We start from the raw sequence: 20,090 nt of genomic DNA, 5'->3' as shown, positions 1-20,090 counted from the left end.
CCTGATCTGCCAATCAGAAAGATTGAAGGGACCCAAGAGAACAGAAAGCCAACTGGTGGTACATACTATGCAAAGAGGAGGGTCACTGGAGAATGAAATGCCTAAAACTTCCAAAAGAAGTCACATGTGTGATCATCAAGACCCTGATCTGACCCATCCTGGCACATGGCACCACTGATAGAGGAAACCTAAAGGAGCCAGGAGGCTTCACACGTGTCCCCAAGAGTCATCTCTGAGGATTCTCGGCTGACTCTTCAGACTAGATAGGAACAAGTTCAGTTTTGACCAACTTGGTCGTAAACACCTGGCAGGAGAGGATAGCCTGAGCACAGTCCTATATGGACATTTAAAAAGAAAACCAAATTTTTTTAATGTAACTTAAGATGTACACTTGTGTCAGCCCTAACAAAAGTAAGTAAAGCTGGAGGCTGTAAAGAAAGGGTACTTAATGAGAGTGCCTAATATTCAACTATCACAAAGGACTTCTAGAGACACAAGCTTGTCCTGCATTCCAGACACTGGCAAACAAATTGTTTTCATATTAATTGTTTACCAAAAAAGTAATGCTTTGCTCTCTTGTTTATTGTTGTCCTAGCATAAACCTTGTCTAGTCACTTGTCAACTGCTACCATGGACCTTTGGACTGCTGTAGTTCATGCCCCATCTGACAGAAAATAAGGATTTGAGGTCACTTCCCCCCAAATCACCCTCAGCATGAAGTACCTTGGAGATGTCACTGCCCACTTTTCCATAGAAATGGAAGGTAGAAATTGACAGTGGGAAATTTAACAGTGGTCCCTTCACCTTCTGAATGCAGCCCTTATTGCTCTAAGACATTATTATTATTATTATTATTATTATTAGTAGTAGTAGTAGTAGTAGTAGTAGCAGTAGTAGTAGTAGTAGTCCTGGGATTGAACCCAGGGCCTTGTGTATGCAAGGCAAGCACTCTATCAATTGAGCCATATCCCCAGCCCCCAAGGCTTATTTTTTAAATATTTTTTCTCTCTTCTTCCCTCTCCCCCTCCCTAACAAAATTGGGGAGACAGTGAAGTTCCTTTAAAAGCTGCCTGTTCCTCTCGATCAGGAGAGTCACAATCTTTGGGACAGGAGCCCCTGTATTTCTCCTCTGCTAGCAAAGCACTAAAACTTATTTTTCCTTTTTCTCAAAACTGTGTCCTCATTATTAAATTGGTATTAATTGACATTGGGGATAGGGACCAAACTTTCAGTCATAAGAGTGCCCAAACTGAGAAATGTATGAATGAAAGCAGTAAAAAAAAAATGCCATGAAGCAATAGAAACCACAAATAATCAGAAGGTGCAGCAAGAGATATGCGTAGAGAGCAGTCATTCAGAAACTGGCACATGGCATCAGGAGGAAGGAGCCTGAGGACTGGGAAGCAGAGATGGAGAATCTGGGTCCTGAGGGGTGGGGGTGGGAGGTAAAAATGATGAGAGGTAGAGCAGAATCACTAGCAATAATGTTGAACTACTAGAGCAACTGTCATGTCCTGATAGTAGGACTTCCCAATGTAGACCTGAAGAGGGGATTCAGCCCTTGGTCCTAGTGAACTATGAAGCAGGTCAAGAGCAGGCCACTTATGTCTTTAAGTTGATCACTAGTGAATCTGAAAGATAGTTCCCCCTCCTCCTCCTCCTCCTCCTCCTCCTCCTCCTCCTCCTCCTCCTCTTCTTCTTCTTCTGAGCTGAGCATTGAACCTAGGGCTATTTAACCACCGAGCTATATCCTCAGACCATTTTTTATTTTGTGACAGGGTCTTGCTAAGTTGCTTAGCATCTCACCAAGTTGTCCAGGCTGGTTTCAAACTTGCAATCCTCCTGCCTCTGCCTCCCTCCCAAGTTGCAGGAATTATAGGCACGTGGTACTTTTTTGAGGACAAAAGTCCTTAAATACAGGGTCTTTTGCATACTTGGCAAGCCCCCTCCCACTGAGCCATGTCCCCAGCCCAAGAAGTTACTTCTTTTGAGAACAAGAGAGAAAAAAATTGTGTGTGGGGGTGGTCCACAAGTACTCATTAAATTATTTTTATGCAACTCTGTATGGATGAAATAATGTTAATAATGTTTGAAAACATTATAGTTGTTCTGAAATTTTTCTTCAAAGCAAGAGAAGAGTATGTCATCCCAAAGACTGAAAGAAAGAGAGAGATCTCTGAAGAAATATTTAATGTGGGATTTGGAAGAATTTTTCAGGAAGGTTTTCAGTGACATTATTAGAATTCTGCAAGTAAGAGCCAGAAAGAATGGCTGAAATGAAAAGGTGCTAATAAACTAGGCATGGTGGTGCACACTGCATCCCAGTTACTTGGGAGGCTGTGGTATGAAGATCATCAGTTGAATGCCAGTCTTGGCAATTTAGTGAGACTTTGCCTCAAAATTAAACAAAACTCCATGGGGGTGTAGTAGTTCAATGGTGCTGTAGAGCACTTACAGAGCCTGTGTGAAGCCCTGGCTTCAATAATTTCAAATATTGAGCATAAATCAATAATAAATGAATACATTAAAACGTGTTAACCACCAATTGTAATAAGCCCTTGCTTCTTTAAAATTGCCTTTTCCACTCATGGAATGTTCAGTTTTCGAGAGTACATCTAACTTGTTAACCACTGTATTTCCTGGGCAAGTTAGTAGCTCAGTACCTGTGACAAAAATAACAAGTGGGGTGTGAGGGCTCCAAACAGGGTCACAGAACACCAAGCTCAGTGCTAAGATTCATAGCTGAGTAGGAATGACGCATGGCATTTTTGGTTGAAAGGTGAGGCCAGCAAGCCATTGAGATGATAATGATTATGTTAAGATGTGCATTCAATTGGATATTAGACCCCTGCTGTCAGCCTCAGCCTGCTACTTTGGAGCTCTCACAGGGACTCCCAGAGAGTTCCCATTGGTTGGGGAAGTGTGGTAGGAGGGATTTCCGGAGGAGGGATTTCCTGTTGGTGTGGTGTGTCCCAGGAGAAGGCTGGGTGGGTGGCATTCACAGGAGTTTTGGAAATAAAGTTTGTTCCTGCTTGAGTGTCTTGTGATTTTGTGCCCAGCCAGACTGCGGCAGCTGAGGAGGCCCTCACACACTGCTGCTGTTTAGAGTATCCTCTGCTCAGAGAGGGGTAGGGTGGACTCCAAGCTGTTTATTCTAGGGAGGCAGGGATTGGGCAGGCCAGGCTGGGGTCCTGGAGCAAGAAGGAATGACCTGGCAGTCAGTGAAGTCTCAGTGAGCTGAGCCCTGCGGAAATGAGAAAGGAAGTGAGAACTTCACCAAAAGCAAGCAGGTCCCTCAACAAGTCCACCTTATGCTGTCCCACCTCCTTTTTCCTCCAGTTGGCACTAATAATGTAACTCAGAGCTTGATCCATGTCCCCTATGTCAATTCATGCCAATTTAATAATAAGGACACTGTTTTGAGAAAAAAGGAAAAATAATTTTATTGTTTTGCCAGCAAAGGAGAAACACAGGGGAATCCTGTCCCAGAGGCTGTGATTTTACCCATCAGGGCAAACAGGGCTTTTAAAGAATGTCTTCAAAATCTACATTCTAGGTGTGCCCTGAGAAGGGGGGGGGTCTCAGGGCATCTGGATAGTGTGTTTAGGATTCACTTGTTAATTTGGGAGACAGTCTCTTCCTAGAAACTCTGATAGACATCTCCTTCCTGTGGAGCACAGATAACTCAAGGTAATCTTATTCCTTGCCCCCAGGTTGGAAGGGGGAGGAAGGAGAGAAAAAGAAAATCATGTCTCTTTTCAAAAATAAGACTCAGAGCAAGGAGGGCCATATTCTAATCCTGAAGTTTTCAAGTTCTAAATTAATAGGTCTTTACCTCCTCTGGAAGTTGCCTAAGATGTCCTCAGTCTTTTGGATCTCTCCTGGAGCATGAATGGGCTCTACCACCAGGTGTAAGCCACACAGCACTATCTCCAGGCAGGAGGCAACGACCAGCAAGAAGAAGAGCGTCACATTCCAGGGCACCACTTTGAGTGGTTCCTCACACAAATTCCAGGAAGTATCATTCTTCAAGTAAGTGCCTCTGTGGACAGATAGGGTCCAGTAAGTGAAGGAGGTCACGTGGAGCCCTACCCCCACCCGCAGTCCCCTCCACTTGCAGGGTGGAATTTTTCAAAGGGTTAGTTAGACCCATGTGGAGGGAATTCTCCTGAAGCTCAGTGGCACCCACGTGGGAAGAGCATGGGAGCCATGGGATGCAGAGACTGGGGGGGGGGGGGTCACTGACAGATGCTCAGCCTTACGCAGTTTCTTGGAAGTGATAGTCCCACTCGTCGTTTATGGAGCATTTGGGTCCAATTCTGAGGCCGACTCCTGACACTGAGAGGCAGTAGATGGCACCAAGCATTCCGAAGACTGAACACCAGCAGGAACATGGAATCTGGACCCGGTGTGCAAGGTGAGCTGAATAGGGCCGCCCGGTCCCCACTCATGGCCTGACCGCGCCTAGCTCTGAGCCCCCCACCACCCCCAGCCCCCTGCCACATGGCCAAATGACTCTGGAGCCAGGTTAAATAGAGATTCTGGGGGCTGGGGAAGCCATCCCGAAATAGTGCGCTTGAAAATACATTTTCCTATAAACCCTGGGCTTAGAATTAAGCAAAATTAGGGCCAATAGATACTCATTGCCTTGAGGAATTCTGTGGAGACTGCTGTGGCTCAGGGAGAGTCTAGTTTAGAAACCGAATCCTCAATGTCTCTCTCTCTCTCTCTCTCTCTCTCTCTCTCCTTGTGGAGTGTTAGGCTCACTGGGGATATAACCCAGGAGTGCTCTACCACTGAGATTGATCCACAGCACCTCCGCCACTTTAAAAAATATTTTTATTAGTTGTTATGGATCTGTATTTTATTTATTTATTTGTGAGAACCCACTGTCTCACACATGCCAGGCAAGTGCGCTACCAGCTGAGCCCCAGCCCCAGCCCAAGCCACATCTCTGGCCTCATCCACACCTCCCTCCCTCCCCCCCTTTCTTTCTTTCTTTCAACTGTACTTATAGATGGACACAATACCTTTATATAATTTATTTATTTCTATGTAGTGCTGAGGATTGAACCCAGTGCCTCACAACATGCTAGGTGAGTGCTCTATCACTGAACCACAACCCCAGCCCCGCCTTTTTATTTCTTATTATTAATGAGAGAGGATCCTGCAAAATTGCCCAGGGCTGGCCTCAAACTTGAGAAGCTCCTGCCTCAACCTCCAAAGTCACTGGGATTACAGGGGTATGCACTATGCCCTGCTGAATCTCCTTTTAATTTGGATCTCACCCAGTTGGGATGTTCAACTGCTGCCAGAACCATTCTGAATCCTGGACACAGCACCTGTGAAACAAGAGTCAGTGTAATAGTGTGAATCTGGCAACAAACCCAGATTCTCAAGGTCTTTACCGCCTCTGGAGGTGGCCTAAGATGTCCTCAGTCTTTTGGACCTCTCCTGGAGCATGAATGGTCTCTAACTTACTTTATCATTGTTTATTTTCCTCCTTATCTCTGTCCATATTTTAGCTTCCTTGAAGGTTGGGTTCAATATTAAACATTGCCCATACATTTTGGCACATGGTAGATGCCTTTCTGAATGGAAATCAGGAGGACCTGAGGTGAAGGCAAGGGCCACACTACTTCACACTCAAATGAGTTGATTCATTTCTCTGGGTCTCAGAGAAATGGTTGTAAAATCTATGTCATGAGTTGCTTTTAGGTTTTAATTGTAACTGGTGGGCCTGCTGTCAAGACTGCTTTAGAGTAAATGCTCCTTAGCTATAAATGCCTTCAGTAGTGGGAAGATGTAGTGGTATTGGGAGGTCTGGTGAGCTAGGATATGCTCGAGTATGCTCACAAATGCTGTGATGTGGAGTGTGGGATTTCCTAAGATCCAGCCCCTGAACTTTTTTTCTTCCTGTGACTTTTCCCACAGGAAGATCACTCCTGCCAGGGAATCAGCTATTCCCCTGCCAACTGTTACCTGTACATGCCTAGAGAACCAAATCTAACTGCCCAAAGGATGTGTTCACTCAAATGTCTTGGTTGTAGCTCAGATTCAGCCTGTATAAGAGGTGACCTCATAATATTTTCCAAATTCATCTCCCTTTGATTTCCTCATCCTTTTAATTGAAAAATATAATCCACGAGGTCACCTAGGCTGGAAAACTTAAACCCTTTGCACCTTGCCAAACTCAAGTCTTCTTGACTTTTGCTTCAATGGCTCCTGAATCTATCAGTCCTTTCTCCTTCTTCTCCCATTCAATTCCTAATCACGTTCCATGAGGAAGATGTTCTTAGCCTCTCTACTCAGTCCCCTTAGCTCTTGCCCCATGCCACCCCACACTTCACCATTCATGCCCCCACCAGATTAACCTTGGTGTTGCCAGGGTGGGATGGGGCACACCTGTGAACCCAGAGATCCAGAAGATTGAGGCAGGAGGATGCATGTTCAAGAGCAGCCATGGCAACACAGAGAGAGCTTATCTCAACATAAAAAAATAAAGGCCTGGGGTTGTAGCTCGGTGGGAAAATGTGGCTGAGTTCAATTGAAGGTGGGGGGGCAGGGGTGGGGAGGATTTTCTTTTTTTTTTTGTATTGTTTTGGTACTGGGTATTGAACCAAAGAGCACTTAACCACTGAGCCATATCAATAGCCCATTATTACATTTGTATTTAGATACAGGATCTCAATGAGGGCCTTTTAAAGTTGCTGAGGCTGGATTTGAAATTGTGATCCTCCTACCTAAGCCTCCTAAGCCACTGGGAATACAGATGTGAGCCACAGAGCCTTCTGCGAGGAGGGTTTCTTAATCCTTTGAGGCTCCTCACTTTGCCTCCAGCCTTGACATTGCTTTCATAGCCCAGGACAGGTTCTTTGTTCATCTCCCATCCCTGGAATTCCACGGCTGTTTTGATCCTTCCCTCCCTTTTGGTCTTGTCTGGCATACACCATAAAAGGCAGCATTTTGTTCTTTTCCAGGGAAGGGGCTGAGAATTTTAGTTCTGTTATATCATCCCAAGCAACCTCAGAGAAGCACCTGATGAGTGGAACCAAATTTCCACCAGCACTCTCCCTTTCCTCCTCCTGTGTCAGGGCAGATTCAGGGTCAATACTGACCCCACTGTTTACCCTCTCTGGTGAGGTCACTTACTGGGAGGATTTAGGATCCACAAATACCTAGAATTGCCTTCTGATTTTCTTGTGTATGTGTGGGTTGTTTTGGTGGAGATCTAATCCAGGGTCTTTCCATGCTAGGCAAGTGCTCTAACACTAAGTTGCACCCCCAAATCACATTTACCAATTTTGAATCACCCACCTCCTTGAGAATTTTACTTTTGGCCAAATTATTAGCTTCCTTTTGTGGGGTGAACTTCTTTGTCTTCTTCCCTGCCATCTAACTATCTTCATGAAAAGAGAAGTGTCACCATAAATTCAGGAGGCAACACTCTTATAGCTCAAATCTCCTCACTTTTCTCTATCACCATGGCCACTGGGCTATTTGAAGGTACTGTCTTCCTTCCATGATATTAGTCTCATCTCTGTGCCTCTATGGCTGACCAGATCCTACTATCCATTCTCCACACAAGATCCAGAGGGATATACTTCAATTCAGTGGGGTTTGGAGCAACTAGAACTCTCACACTGTGCTGATAGGAATTAATGGATTAAAAAAAAAACCTTCAGAAAACTACTTGCCAGTATTAGCACTGAATATTTGCAAATGTTAAGAGTCAGCAGTGTTACTCCTATCTAAGAGCAACAATGGAAATAATCACATATGTTCACCTAAGGCAAATACAGGAAGGATGATAGCAACATTATTTGCAAAAAAGACCCAAACTGGGAACTATCCAAATGTCCACCAGCAGTAGAATGTTTAAGTTGAAGTGTATTCACATGATAGAATGCATAAGAACTAAAAAAGTAGAGCTACACAAAATAACATGGATGGTTCTCACAAATACAATATTATGCTAAGGAAGCCAGACACAAAAGAACACATAGTGTATAATTTCATATTATATAGAATACTAAAGAGACCAAAGTAGTTTCTGGGGTTAGAAGACAGAATAATGGTTAACCTTGTGAGTTTTGGGTAGTACCTGGTGATAGGATATCTGGGATTCTGGTAATATGATCTGTGGGTTTTTTGTTCATTTGTTGTATGAATTGGGGTTTTTCCATTTCACCCAGGTCAACCTGGAACTCCTAGTGTCAGCCTCAAGATCCTCCTGCCTCTGCTTCCTGAGGAGCTGGGACTACAAGTGCACGAATGAATTGGTTTTGGAGTGGGTGTTGGGTAGATGGGTATGTTCACTTTGTAAAACTACATTGAGCTGGGGCTAGGGATGCAGCTTAGTAGCAGGACATGTGCTTAGCATTCAAATGACCCTGAGTTTAATTCCTAGCATGTGTGTGCGTGCGCGCAAACACACACACACACATACACACACACACACACAACCAAAAAACAAAAAGAAAAATCCCCAAACTTCTTGCCCTAAATGCTGTTTATGATAGCTTTATTTATTTATTTATTAGGATACCAGAGATCGAATAACATAGGGCACTCTGCCACTGAGTTACATCCTTAGCATGAACTCTTTTTCTTCTCCCCCCATCTCCCCATATTATATGGTCTAATTTTCCCAGGTTGATCTCAATCAAACTCATGATTTTCTTATCTCTCTCTGTCTTTTTGCATTACTGGCAATTGAACTCGGGGTATTTTTCACCAAGCCCCATCTGAGTCCTTTTAATTATTTATTGCCTAGGTTGTTCTCAATTTTGTGATTCTCCCTGCCTCAGCCTCCTGAGTTCCTGGGATTACAGACATGTGTTACCATGCCTGGCTGGCTTGTTCTCTCTCTCTCTCTCTCTCTCTCTCTCTCTCTCTCTCTCTCTCTCTCTCTCTCTCTCTCTCTCGTACAGGGGATCAAACCCAACATCTCATAAATTCTAGGTACATGCCCTACCAATGAGCTCTACCTCCAGGCCTGTTTCTTTTTATTTTTGGTGATACCCACTCCTGTCTGAAATCATCTTCATTCATTTGGTGACTATTAACCTATTTCCTGTTAGGTGAAGGCACTAGTCTAGGCACCAGGCACACAGCAACCAACAAAACAGGCAGTCCTTGCTCTCATGGGGCTTCTAGTCTTGCTTCCTCGTAATATTTACCTCCACAAAGGAACACAAGCTTCCAGGGGAGCAGAGACCTTGTGTCTCTGTGGCTTAATGTGGCATTTCCTGAGAGTGACTCAAGTTGTGGAGGAGGAGGAAGATACCTGTCAGAATATTGGGAGCACCTCCTTGGAGATTGCCAGTGAAGAAGAGTAGCTAGACTGGGTGGAGGAATGGGGGGATAATTTAAGCCGAGGAAGGGACATGATGTGACACTGGAGAGTGTGTAAGTGTGGGAGGAGTGTTTCATCACAGAGAGAGTTGAGGTCAGAGAGATGGAATAGTATCCAACAGCCATGAATCTATGTAAGAGATGGGGAGTAGAAGACAAGAAGGAGTTGCTAGTTCAAGGAGAGTTATCCTCATTTATCTAATAGAGATGTAGCCTGGAATAGGGGCATGGTAAGACCTCTTCTAGAGAACGTTCTGTCATCTGTCCTGAAAAGAGGGAAACTCTGCTGGGTAGATCTCTCAACTTTGCCCCACACAAATATGACACTAGGTTGACCATCTAAAACTTCTCCTAAACGGGGAAAGAGAGGAGGAGGAGGTCCAGGAAATCTGTGTCCCCTCTTCCTCCACTTCTCCTAGCAGGTCCTCATGTCCAGGAAGCCTTGGGGGCAACTTCTCTGTCTTACTGACCTGCTTCTGAGTTTACCCTTAGCACCCAGCACAGAGTGGGCATCCAGAATGTGGGCTGAGAGACAGTGGATGAGGAGGAGGGAAGGACAGCACTGAGCTGATAGATAGAGTGACTGATGGGTGACATCACTGCCTGGCTCCAGACATTTTTGATGCTTATTATTACCCTGCCCTGATAACCTCCCACACAACCAGCTGCTCCTTTTGCTTGACCCTTGTAGTGAGGGGTCCCCAATATCTGTTCAGCTGCAAGGGCAAGGGAGGGTCAGGTAGGACATGTTTGACCCAGAAGGGAAGCTTTTTAGAGACTTGAGTCTCCCCTCCCTGCCTTCCCCTTCCCTAGACATTCATCTCAGGTCCTTGGGGGCTCCTTCTGGGATGTCTACAGAGTGCTGAGTGTGTAGGGGAGGATGGGGCACATTCCTTGTCCCCACCAAGCACTTGCCATCCCCTCTGGAGCTCTGTCCTTTTCCCTCTCCCCTCCCTTCCCATTCAGAACCCCTTATGGTTGTGCCCACACCCCTGGTCACTGGCCTGTGCTCTAGACTCCTCACCATCAATCCCCCGCCGATGAAGCCAGGCATGAGCAAGACATGCATGCTGAGTTGGTCACTGCTCCAGGTCTTCCCATCAGGAACCAGTAGGAAGGCATTGGCCACGATGCAGACTAGGGAAAGAGTAGTTAGAAAGAGTCCCACACAGCAGGCATGGTTCCATGGTTTCATGGTGAGGCAGTGAATGAAAGTGAGCCTGAGGTCCCTGGGTGCAGAGGAAAACAGGTTGGAGCATGAGTAAAGGTTGGAGAAAAGATGTGGTAGAAACTGGCAGGATCACGATGATAAGGGAGAGAGGCCCTTATCACCAGCTGCAGCTTGTGAGGAGTAGGGGTGGATGTGCTGATGGAGCACTTGGTGGAGTTACTCATACACTGCAAGATGCCTGGTGTCTGTGTCTTCTTTTTCTGCACCCAGGTGTTTGTAGTCTTTCTTTGATTCCTTACCTGTTTGAACATATTACCAAGCCATTATATGTCTCTAAGTCACAATTGCCTCATCTCTATAAAGGCTAGAGTGGTACCCCTTGCCTCCTGAGCTGGTTGTAATGATTCCTTAGGACAGGGGAGTATTTGGTAAACTAGGCAGCTCAAAGAATATGTACAGTGGTCTCATCATTTTTCTTTGTCTCATGGAGAGAGTTCCTCCCAGAACGAAATAAAGAAGATAACAGCAGGCTTCAGTTGTCAGTTTATTTCATATATATATTTAACTGGGTATTGAACCAGGAACACTTAACTACTGATCATCTCCAGCCATTTTTTGTATTTTATTTAAGACTGGGTCTTACTGAGTTACTTAAGGCTTCACTAAGTTGCTGAGGCTGGCTTTGAACTCATGATCCTCCTGCCTCAGACTCCCAAGGTCTGGGATTATAGGCATGTGCCACTATGCCTGTCTTCATTTTATATTCCTAATATTTGTTTATTGACTCTCTCTCCTTTAGAGACTACTACCTGTTTCTCAGAGTAAACTTGAGACTGAGGCCTGATTTGTTAGAACATTGCATTATTTGGCCTCAACCTTTGACTCAGTGATGACTGTACAATCCAAGGCATTTCCATGAAGAATCCATTTTTAAATTTATATATTTGTGTTCTTGTTTTTGTTCACCATTTGGAGGTGAAATAAATTCTGGGTTTTTTGTTTGTTTGTTTGTTTTTGGTACCAGGGAATGAAGTCAGGGGCACTCAACCACTGAGGCACATCCCAAGCCCCCACTTTTATAAAAAAAATAATTTTTAGTTGTAAATGAGTCTTTTTATTTTAATTAATTAATTTATTTATATGAGGTGCTGAGGATTGAACCCAGGGCCTCACACATGCCAGGCAAGTGCTCTACTACTGAGTCACCACTCCATCCCTTCCCTAGCCCTATTTTATATTTTAATTAGAGACAGGGTCTCACTGAATTGCTTAGCACTCCATAAATTGCTGAGGCTGGCTTTAAATTCACAATCCTCCTGTTAGCCTCCTGAGCCACTAGGATTTCAGGTGTGCACCACTATGCCCAACTAACTAGCTTATCTTAATGGGAAGTAAAAGATAAAAGCTGTCAGTCACAAAGAATGGGGCAGTAAGTTACAGTACTAAGAAATAAAATTATAACCTTGGGACAAAATAGTTTCCCTCTTTTAAAGATCTCACTGGAGTCTCTATTTGGCCACAGAACATTTCTGGGTGCAGCCCTACCTATTGCCCCAAAATCTAAAATACATGAATTCAAGCACCTATGTCTTGGCTCTGCTGATTTCTGCAAAGAGAGGTCCCTAAGAATCTTTGTATGGGCAATGTGACTTTTATTGGACAGAATGCCCCAGATACATACACATATAATGACAGAATCTCTGGGTACAATTGACAGTGGGGAACTCACTTAAAGTTGATGACATTATGATGATGACAATAGAAACTGGTCAAATAACAATAACCTGTGTTCCTACCCCTTGAGCTCAAACTGGAAGGGAAAAAGATTTAAGGCACAGTTTTTAAAAAATATGCCAGACTGTCTGATTTCTTTCTTGGGATAAAAATCGATGATCAATGTTATTTTAATCAAGATTTTTTTAGGAGGAAATAACTTGCCCCCAGGGGGAGAGGATAACCCCTTAACATAGAGACATTAATGGGGATTCTGGGAATCCATTCTCTTCTGGCCAGTTGTTTAAAATATGAATTGAGTCAGCTTTTCCAGATCTCCTACTCTGCCTATCCCCTTGTTAAAGGGGACTGTGATGTATGTAAAGTCCCTGCCCTCCCTAAAAAAGTGTACTTAAGCACTGCTCAACCCCTGCTTGGGGCTCTGGGCCGCTCTCCCTTCTTGAGTGAGCACGGAGCCCCAGCGCGCTGGATCCTTAATAAACCCCCTTTTGCTGTTGCATGAGTCGGTCTCTTGGTGGTCTCTTCCTCCGTCGTTCGCCGGTCCATTACAGTTTGACCAATAAGTGCTCTCTTATATATTGCATCTGGCATAAAAGGCCATACTGGCTTGTATCTGTCTGCTTTAACTAGTTCTGATCATTAACACTGTTCCCTAAATATATAAGAGATTTAAGGCTATTCTTTTGATTTTTTGCTAGTACTGCTAAACTCTGCAAACCTGTAATAATCCATGAATTCTGAATTTTACTGTGAAAAATTAAACCTAATTAATACAAAGGACATCTTTGTGTATTAAGTATACTCATTTCTTCTAGTATAGAAGTTTTAAAATATAAAGCTTGGAAAAGCGCTTTACCAAGCTAATGTTCCCCAAAGTAAAATTGTCTAAAATGGTAATTTTAAACTTAAAGCAATAACAAATTTAATTGGAGATTTATTTATGTCATTTAATGTTCTGTAACTGGACCAGTTATCAATAAGATGTATGTGAAATTTTATGTTAACTTTTTACACTGGGGTAGAAATTTAAATGTATTTTTAAAAGAGAATGAGAGCCTGATCTGTTTAAAGGTGGACATTGTAAAACATGAAAACATTTTGGCACTTTCCCACATAAAAGGGTTAAAATCACTAAGCTTTTCTTTTATTAATATTTCAGACGTTATGATGTATTATGTTATTTGTGAAGAGTCCCCTTACCTGAGATAAGGCTCTGTCTCCCACCTTATTCCATGTTAGAGTGGCTCCAAAATAGACTAGACTTCAGCTCATTTAAAATTGTGTTCAAAAGATTGATTTTGTTGTAAAGATTACTGTGATCTCAAAGAGGGAATATAATATATAACTAAGTAAAGGTTCAAGATTATAAAAGTCATTTTTCATGGTTCATAGCTATTGCACAAACTGAATATGTTTTTGCTCTGTTAATTTCATTTTGTATTTTCCTTGTAAACTTTATAAAGTTTGCTCGTTAATGTTTTGCAGAGGCACTGCTTCTAAAAGAAAAAAAAATTTGGGTTAATTTGAGAGAATAAGCCATCACCTACAGGACAAAGAATATATAATGGTGACTTCCAGTACAAATGCTAACCCAATTAAATGAAAGGGTAACTGTAAAATTGCAGATATTAAAGTTATAACCTGTTACTCTCTCTTTAAGACTGGTGAAACTGGCTTGCTGGGTGTTTAAAATCAGAAACTTGGAGACCAAAGTCAAGGAAGTGAAAGGGCCAAGGAAAAATCAGCCAATATTTGGCCCTTGCCCTCCAAGTTCAGCCAGCACCCAGAGAATGATGGAATCTTCTGAAATTCTGGTGAGTCACCTGATCTGCCAATCAGAAAGATTGAAGGGACCCAAGAGAACAGAAAGCCAACTGGTGGTACATATTATGCAAAGAGGAGGGTCACTGGAGAATGAAATGCCTAAAACTTCCAAAAGAAGTCACATGTGTGATCATCAAGACCCTGATCTGACCCATCCTGGCACATGGCACCACTGATAGAGGAAACCTAAAGGAGCCAGGAGGCTTCACACGTGTCCCCAAGAGTCATCTCTGAGGATTCTCGGCTGACTCTTCAGACTAGATAGGAACAAGTTCAGTTTTGACCAACTTGGTCGTAAACACCTGGCCAGAGAGGATAGCCTGAGCACAGTCCTACATGGACATTTAAAAGGAAAACAATTTTTTTAAAATGTAACTTAACATCTTAACTCTCACTGAGTGTCTAATATTTAACTATCACAAAGGACTTCTAGAGACACAAGCTTGTTCTGCATTCCAGACACTGGCTGAAAAACAAATTATTTTCATATTAATTGTTTACCAAAAAAGTAATGCTTTGCTCTATTGTTTATTGTTGTCCTAGCATAAACCTTGTCTAGTCACTTGTCAACTGCAACATGGACCTTTGGACTGCTGTTGTCCATGCACCATCTGACAAAAAACAAGGACTTTGGGTCACTTCCCCCCAACATCACCCTTAGCATGAAGTAACTTGGATATGTCACTGCCCACTTTTCCATAGAAATAGAAGGTAGAAATTGACAGTGGGGAAAATTTAACAGTGGTCCCTTCCCCATTTGAATATAGCCCTTATTGCTCTAAGACTTATTATTATTTTTTTGGTAGTCCTGGGATTGAACCCAGGGCCTTGTGCATGCAAGTCAAGCACTCTACCAACTGAGCCATATCCCCAGCCCCAAAGGCTTATTATTTTCTCTCTTCTTCCCTCTCCCCCTCCCTAACAAAATTGGGGAGACAGTGTTATCTTTTCTTCTTCTAGTTAACTGTACTTGAACACATCCACTACAAGAGGGAGATGCCTGCTAAGGATCTGGGAAGTGAATATCTCCCAAATTAGCAAGTGAATCCTAATATGCCATCCTGGGCCCTGGGTCCCCTTACCAAAGCACATCTGGAATGTAACCCTTGAAGTTCCTTTAAAAGCCCCCTTTCCTCTTAATTGGGAGAGTCACAATCTTTGGGACAGGAGCCCCTGTATTTCTCCTCTGCTAGCAAAGCAGTAAACCTTATTTTTCCTTTTTCTCAAAACTGTGTCCTCATTATTAAATTGGTATTAATTGACATTGGGGACAGGGACCAAACTGTCAGTTATAAGAGTGCCCAAATTGAGAAATGTATGAATGAAAGCAGTAAAAAAAAATGCCATGAGGCAAAAAAAAAAAAAAAGCAAATAATCAGAAGGTGCAGCAAGAGGTATGAGTAGAGTGCAGTCATTCAGAAACTGGCACATAGCATCAGGAGGAAGGAGCCTGAGGACTGGGAAGCAGAGATGGAGAATCTGGGTCCTGAGGGGTAGGGGTGGGAGGTAAAAATGATGAGAGGTAGAGCAGAATCACTAGAAATAATCTTGAACAACTAGAGCAACTGTCATGTCCTGACAGTGGGACTTCCCAATGTAGACCTGAAGAGGGGATTCAGCCCTTGGTCCTAGTGAACTATGAAGCAGGTCAAGAGCAGGCCACCTATGTCTTTAAGTTGATCACTAGTGAATCTGAAAGATGGTTCCCTCCTCCTCCTCCTCCTCCTCCTCCTCCTCCCCCCTCCCCCCTCCCCTCCTCCTCCCCCCCTTCCTCCCCCTCCTCCTCCTCCTCCTCCTCCTCCTCCTTTTCTTCTTCTTCTTCTTCTTCTTCTTCTTCTTCTTCTTCTTCTTCTTCTTCTTCTTCTTCTTCTTCTTCTTCTGAGCTGGGCATTGAACCTAGGGCTATTTAACTACCAAGACACATCCTCAGACCATTTTTTATTTTGTGACAGGGTCTTACTAAGTTGCTTAGCATCTCACCAAGTTGCCAAGGCTGGTTTCAAACTTGCAATCCTCCTGCCTCTGCCTCCCTCCCAAGTTGCAGGAATTAAAGGCATACACCAGTGCACCTGGCAACATGGTACTTCTTTGAAGACAAAAGTCCTTAAATACAGGGTCTTTTGCATACTTGGCAAGCCCCCTCCCACTGAGCCATGTCCCCAGCCCAAGAAGTTACTTCTTTTGAAAACAAGAGAGAAAAAAATTGTGTGTGGGGTGGATCACAAGTATTCATTAAATTATTTTTATGCAACTCTGTATGTATGAAATAATGTGAATAATGTTTGAAAACATTATAGGTGTTCTGAAATTTTTCTTCAAAGCAAGAGAAGAGTACGTCATCCCAAAGACTGAAAGAAAGAGAGAGATCTCTGAAGAAATATTTAATGTGGGATTTGGAAGAATTTTTCAGGAAGGTTTTCAGTGACATTACTAGAATTCTGCAAGTAAGAGCCAGAAAGAATGGCTGAAATGAAAAGGTGCTAATAAACTAGGCATGGTGGTGCACACTGCATCCCAGTTACTTGGGAGGCTGTGGTATGAAGATCATCAGTTGAATGCCAGTCTTGGCAATTTAGTGAGACTTTGCCTCAAAATTAAACAAAACTCCATGGGGGTGTAGTAGTTCAATGGTGCTGTAGAGCACTTACAGAGCCTGTGTGAAGCCCTGGCTTCAATAATTTCAAATATTGAGCATAAATCAATAATAAATGAATACATTAAAACGTGTTAACCACCAATTGTAATAAGCCCTTGCTTCTTTAAAATTGCCTTTTTCACCCATGGAATGTTCAGTTTTTTGAGAGCACATCTACCTTGTTAACCACTGTATTTCCTGGGCAAGTTAATAGCTCAGTACCTGTGACAAAAATAAGTGGGGAGTGAGGGCTCCAAACAGGGTCACAGAACACCAAGCTCAGGAGGCCCTCACACTCTGCAGCTGTTTAGAGCATACTCTGAACAGGGAGGGTTGGGGTGGACTCCAAGCAGTTTATTCCAGGGAGGCAGGGAATGGGCCAGCCAGGCTGGGGTCCAGGAGCAAGCAAGAATGACCTGGCCATCAGTGAAGGCTCAGTGAGCTGAGCCCTGTGGAAATGAGAAAGTAAGTGAGGACTTAGCCAGAAGCAAGCAGGTCTCTCAACAACTCCACCTTATGCTGTTCCACCTCCTTTTTCCTCCAGTTGTCACAAATGAAACTAATAATGTAACCCAAAGATTGGTCCTTGTCCCTGATGCCAATTCATGGCAATTTAATAATGCAGACATTATTTTTGAGAAAAAAGATTATTTTATGGCTTTGCTAGCAAAGGAGAAACACAGGGACTCTTGTCTCAGAGTCTGTGTATCACCATCTCCCCAGCTGGTGACCTATGCTGGGTTCACAAATCTTACTATCCCAATCAACAAAGAAAATGACAAAGGAAGAATAAATACCCACAGAAGTACTTTTTTCAAAATCCAGGGACAGCCCTCCAACCTTACAGGTCTGTGGAAAGAGACAGCCACTGGAATTCTTTATTCTTATATAGGGGAAACACAAGGGGAGTTTCCATGGAACATTCTATCTCCAAAAGAGCAAAGGGGTAGAATTACAAATGAACAGGTGAGTGTAACTCATCTTCAGTGGGTGATGCCCACTCCTGGAGCCACGCCTTGTTATCCAAGCTGGGGTAAGGATCTGGCACTACTGTGCCAGACTGAATCCAATAATTGTTCAGAACCCTGTGCATCAAGACTTAAAGGTGTCTGCATCCAGGGCAGCTCCTGACAGCTGTGATTCTGCCCATCAGTGAAAACAGAGGGCTTTTAAAGAAGCTTCAAAGCTTACATTCCAGGTGTGCCCTGACAGGGGATCCCAGGGTACCCTGATAATGTGTTAGGATTCCCTTGTTTAATTTGGGAGATATTCTCTTCCTAGAAACTCTGGCAGACATCTCCTTCCTGTGGAGCACAGATATCTCCAGTCCCCAGGTTAGTGGGGGGATAGAGGGAGAAGAGGAAAAGAAAAACATGTCCCCTTCAAAAATAATCCTAGAGCTACCAGGGATATATATTGAAAGGTGACATGGACATTGAAGTATATGGTTACCTACCTGTGCTCCTGCCCCACCCTAAACTCCTCCTAATACCTGGCCCTAAAATGGCCCACCAAAAGTAACTCCTCCCAACATCTGGCTTGGCTAAACCCTATAAAACCCAGATCCGCCCGCTGCTTCCCTGTGCATCGCTTCTTCAGGACACAGAGCCTGCTGTTCTCTCTTCCCTGAGCTGCCTATTTGGGGGCATGGAACTGCCAACAAAGCCTGATGTCTTTGAGCACATGGAGCCCTAGCTCAAAGGAGAGTCGAGAGGGTTGGTCACACTGCAAAGGTGTTGTCAAGCGACTGCCTGAGTACAAGGTGGTGGTGGTGGGTGCAAGTGGCGTGGGCAAGAGTGCATTGACCATCCAGATGACCCACCAGTGCTTTGTGGAAGACCATGACCCCACCATCCAATATTCCTTCTGGAAGGAGGTGGCCGTGGACCGTGGGGGTTATATTCTGAATGTGCTAGACACTGCAGGGCAGGAAACTCACAGGGCCCTGCGTGACAAGTGTTTGGCAGTTGGTGACCGTGTGCTAGGTGTCTTTGTTCTTGATGATCCTTCATCTCTGACCCAGCTGCAGCAGATATGGGCCACCTGGAGTCCTCGCCACCCCCAGCCCCTAGTCCTGCTGGGCAACAAGTGTGACCTTGTAACCACCACTGGAGATGCTCATGCTGCTGCTGTAGCCCTGGCCCAAAGCTGGGGGGGCCCCATTCGTGGAGACCTCAGCCAAGACCCGGCAAGGTGTGGAGGAAGCCTTTTCCCTGCTTATCCAAGAGATCCAAAGGGTCCGGAAGGCCATGGCAGTGTCACGTGAGGAGAAGTCCCGGCACCAGAAGGCCATGTGCAGTTGTGGCTGCTCTGTGGCCTGAAGATATAGGTCTGAAAAGATGGCTTCTCCCACAGGCCTGGATGATGGTTCCTTTGATATGAGACACCCCACTATCAACTAGTATCATGGACACTGTTGGTGTAATGGGCATAGATGGACACACTTTTATTAACTTTCATTTGGTGAGGGTTTTTTTTTTTTTTTTTGGCAACACGGGGGTTTCTAATGTTGGCTATGTTATGTCAAATTGAGAGATTTTTGTGCAAAATTAAAATGTTCTCAGGTTTCAACAACAACAACAACAAAAAACACCCAGACCCTCATGATGACCTGCCTCTGCCATTTTGCCCCCAAAGATGTGCCTCTCCAGTGTTGAATAAAGCATCACTGGTCCATGAGGTCTCCCTCCATTTTTCTGTTTCTTTTTGTATTCTCTTTCAGGTGCTTTCATTTGGTTCCCTAACTGGGAACGGGATGTTTTCTAGGTTATTTTTACCCCTCCCCATTCCAATGAAACTCCATTTTTTTTCCTCTCTCTTCATGAGAACTCCAACTCAGAGGCCACTTTATGTCATTTTTGGTCCCACATGCAACCTGGGCCTTCTTTTCCTCAGAGAAGTTAAGACCAATTCCAGTCTCTTTTCGAAATGCCCTGCCAAGACCCTTTGCCTTTTGGATAATCCAGGGTCCTGCACTGATACCGCCATTGATGATTTATATGCAGTGCTGAGATTTGAACCCAGGGCCTCACACATGCCAGGCACATGCTCTACCGCTGAGCCACAACCCCAGCTCCACAATCTGGACTCTTATCTCTCCAAATAAAAATCAGTTTTTATAGTTTTAACCTTTTACAGCTGCTCCCCGCTGAGTTAAAAGTTTTAATCTACATAACTAGCCCCTGAATGTCTGAAGGGTGTACCCACAAGTTCCAATGATGGAATCACCCTAATTTTACCCTATAAAACCAAAATACCCTCTGTAATGGATGGCCTTTTTTTGCATCTAGAAAATGAGTTCTCGAAGAACAATAAATGACTTCCCTGGATCTGTTGAGGTCTGCATCCATTATTTTGTGCTTATACAAA

At 43.9% G+C, this 20,090-nt stretch overlaps 1 protein-coding gene and 1 pseudogene across 2 annotated transcripts; one reads left to right on the top strand and one right to left on the bottom strand.

Moving 5' to 3' along the window:
• Positions 1-2,177: 2,177 nt before the first annotated feature.
• Positions 2,178-13,562, bottom strand: LOC124079497 (transmembrane 4 L6 family member 5-like). Of its 2 annotated transcripts, XM_046425075.2 has the most exons (6): positions 13,463-13,562; positions 10,382-10,494; positions 5,289-5,342; positions 4,263-4,399; positions 3,836-4,042; positions 2,178-3,244 (listed from the first exon to the last, which is right to left on the bottom strand). In XM_046425075.2, exons 2-6 carry the CDS (start codon positions 10,424-10,426, stop codon positions 3,103-3,105), a joined length of 585 nt encoding a protein of 194 aa, XP_046281031.1. In that variant the 5' UTR covers positions 10,427-10,494; positions 13,463-13,562; the 3' UTR covers positions 2,178-3,102. The 2 variants fall into 2 exon arrangements, with proteins under 2 accessions (XP_046281031.1, XP_046281030.1); XM_046425074.2 differs by lacking the exon at positions 13,463-13,562 and having other exon boundaries at positions 10,382-10,618.
• A 4,806-nt stretch (positions 13,563-18,368) lies between these two features.
• On the top strand, positions 18,369-19,042 carry LOC124079454 (GTPase ERas-like; annotated as a pseudogene).
• The last annotated feature ends 1,048 nt before the right edge of the window (positions 19,043-20,090 follow it).

Source organism: Marmota monax, unplaced genomic scaffold (genome assembly GCF_021218885.2).
Source record: "Marmota monax isolate L192 unplaced genomic scaffold, Marmota_monax_Labrador192_F-V1.1 WCK01_AAM20220418_F8-fsc00218, whole genome shotgun sequence".
Classification (NCBI taxonomy): Eukaryota; Metazoa; Chordata; class Mammalia; order Rodentia; family Sciuridae; genus Marmota; species Marmota monax.
Note: the sequence above shows the minus strand (reverse complement) of the source record. Positions and strands in the feature narration are given on the sequence as shown.

Bases quoted from the DNA above. Each gene is read 5' to 3' on its own strand.
- LOC124079497 (XM_046425074.2), bottom strand. From the start codon at position 10,552: ATGAAACCATGGAACCATGCCTGCTGTGTGGGACTCTTTCTAACTACT. The intron at 5,343-10,381 runs GTGAGGAGTCTA...CTTGTTTCACAG, and splicing joins TCATCGGCGGGGGATTGATG to GTGCTGTGTCCAGGATTCAG. The intron at 4,400-5,288 runs GTGAGATCCAAA...CACCGGGTCCAG, and splicing joins CAGTTGAACATCCCAACTGG to ATTCCATGTTCCTGCTGGTG.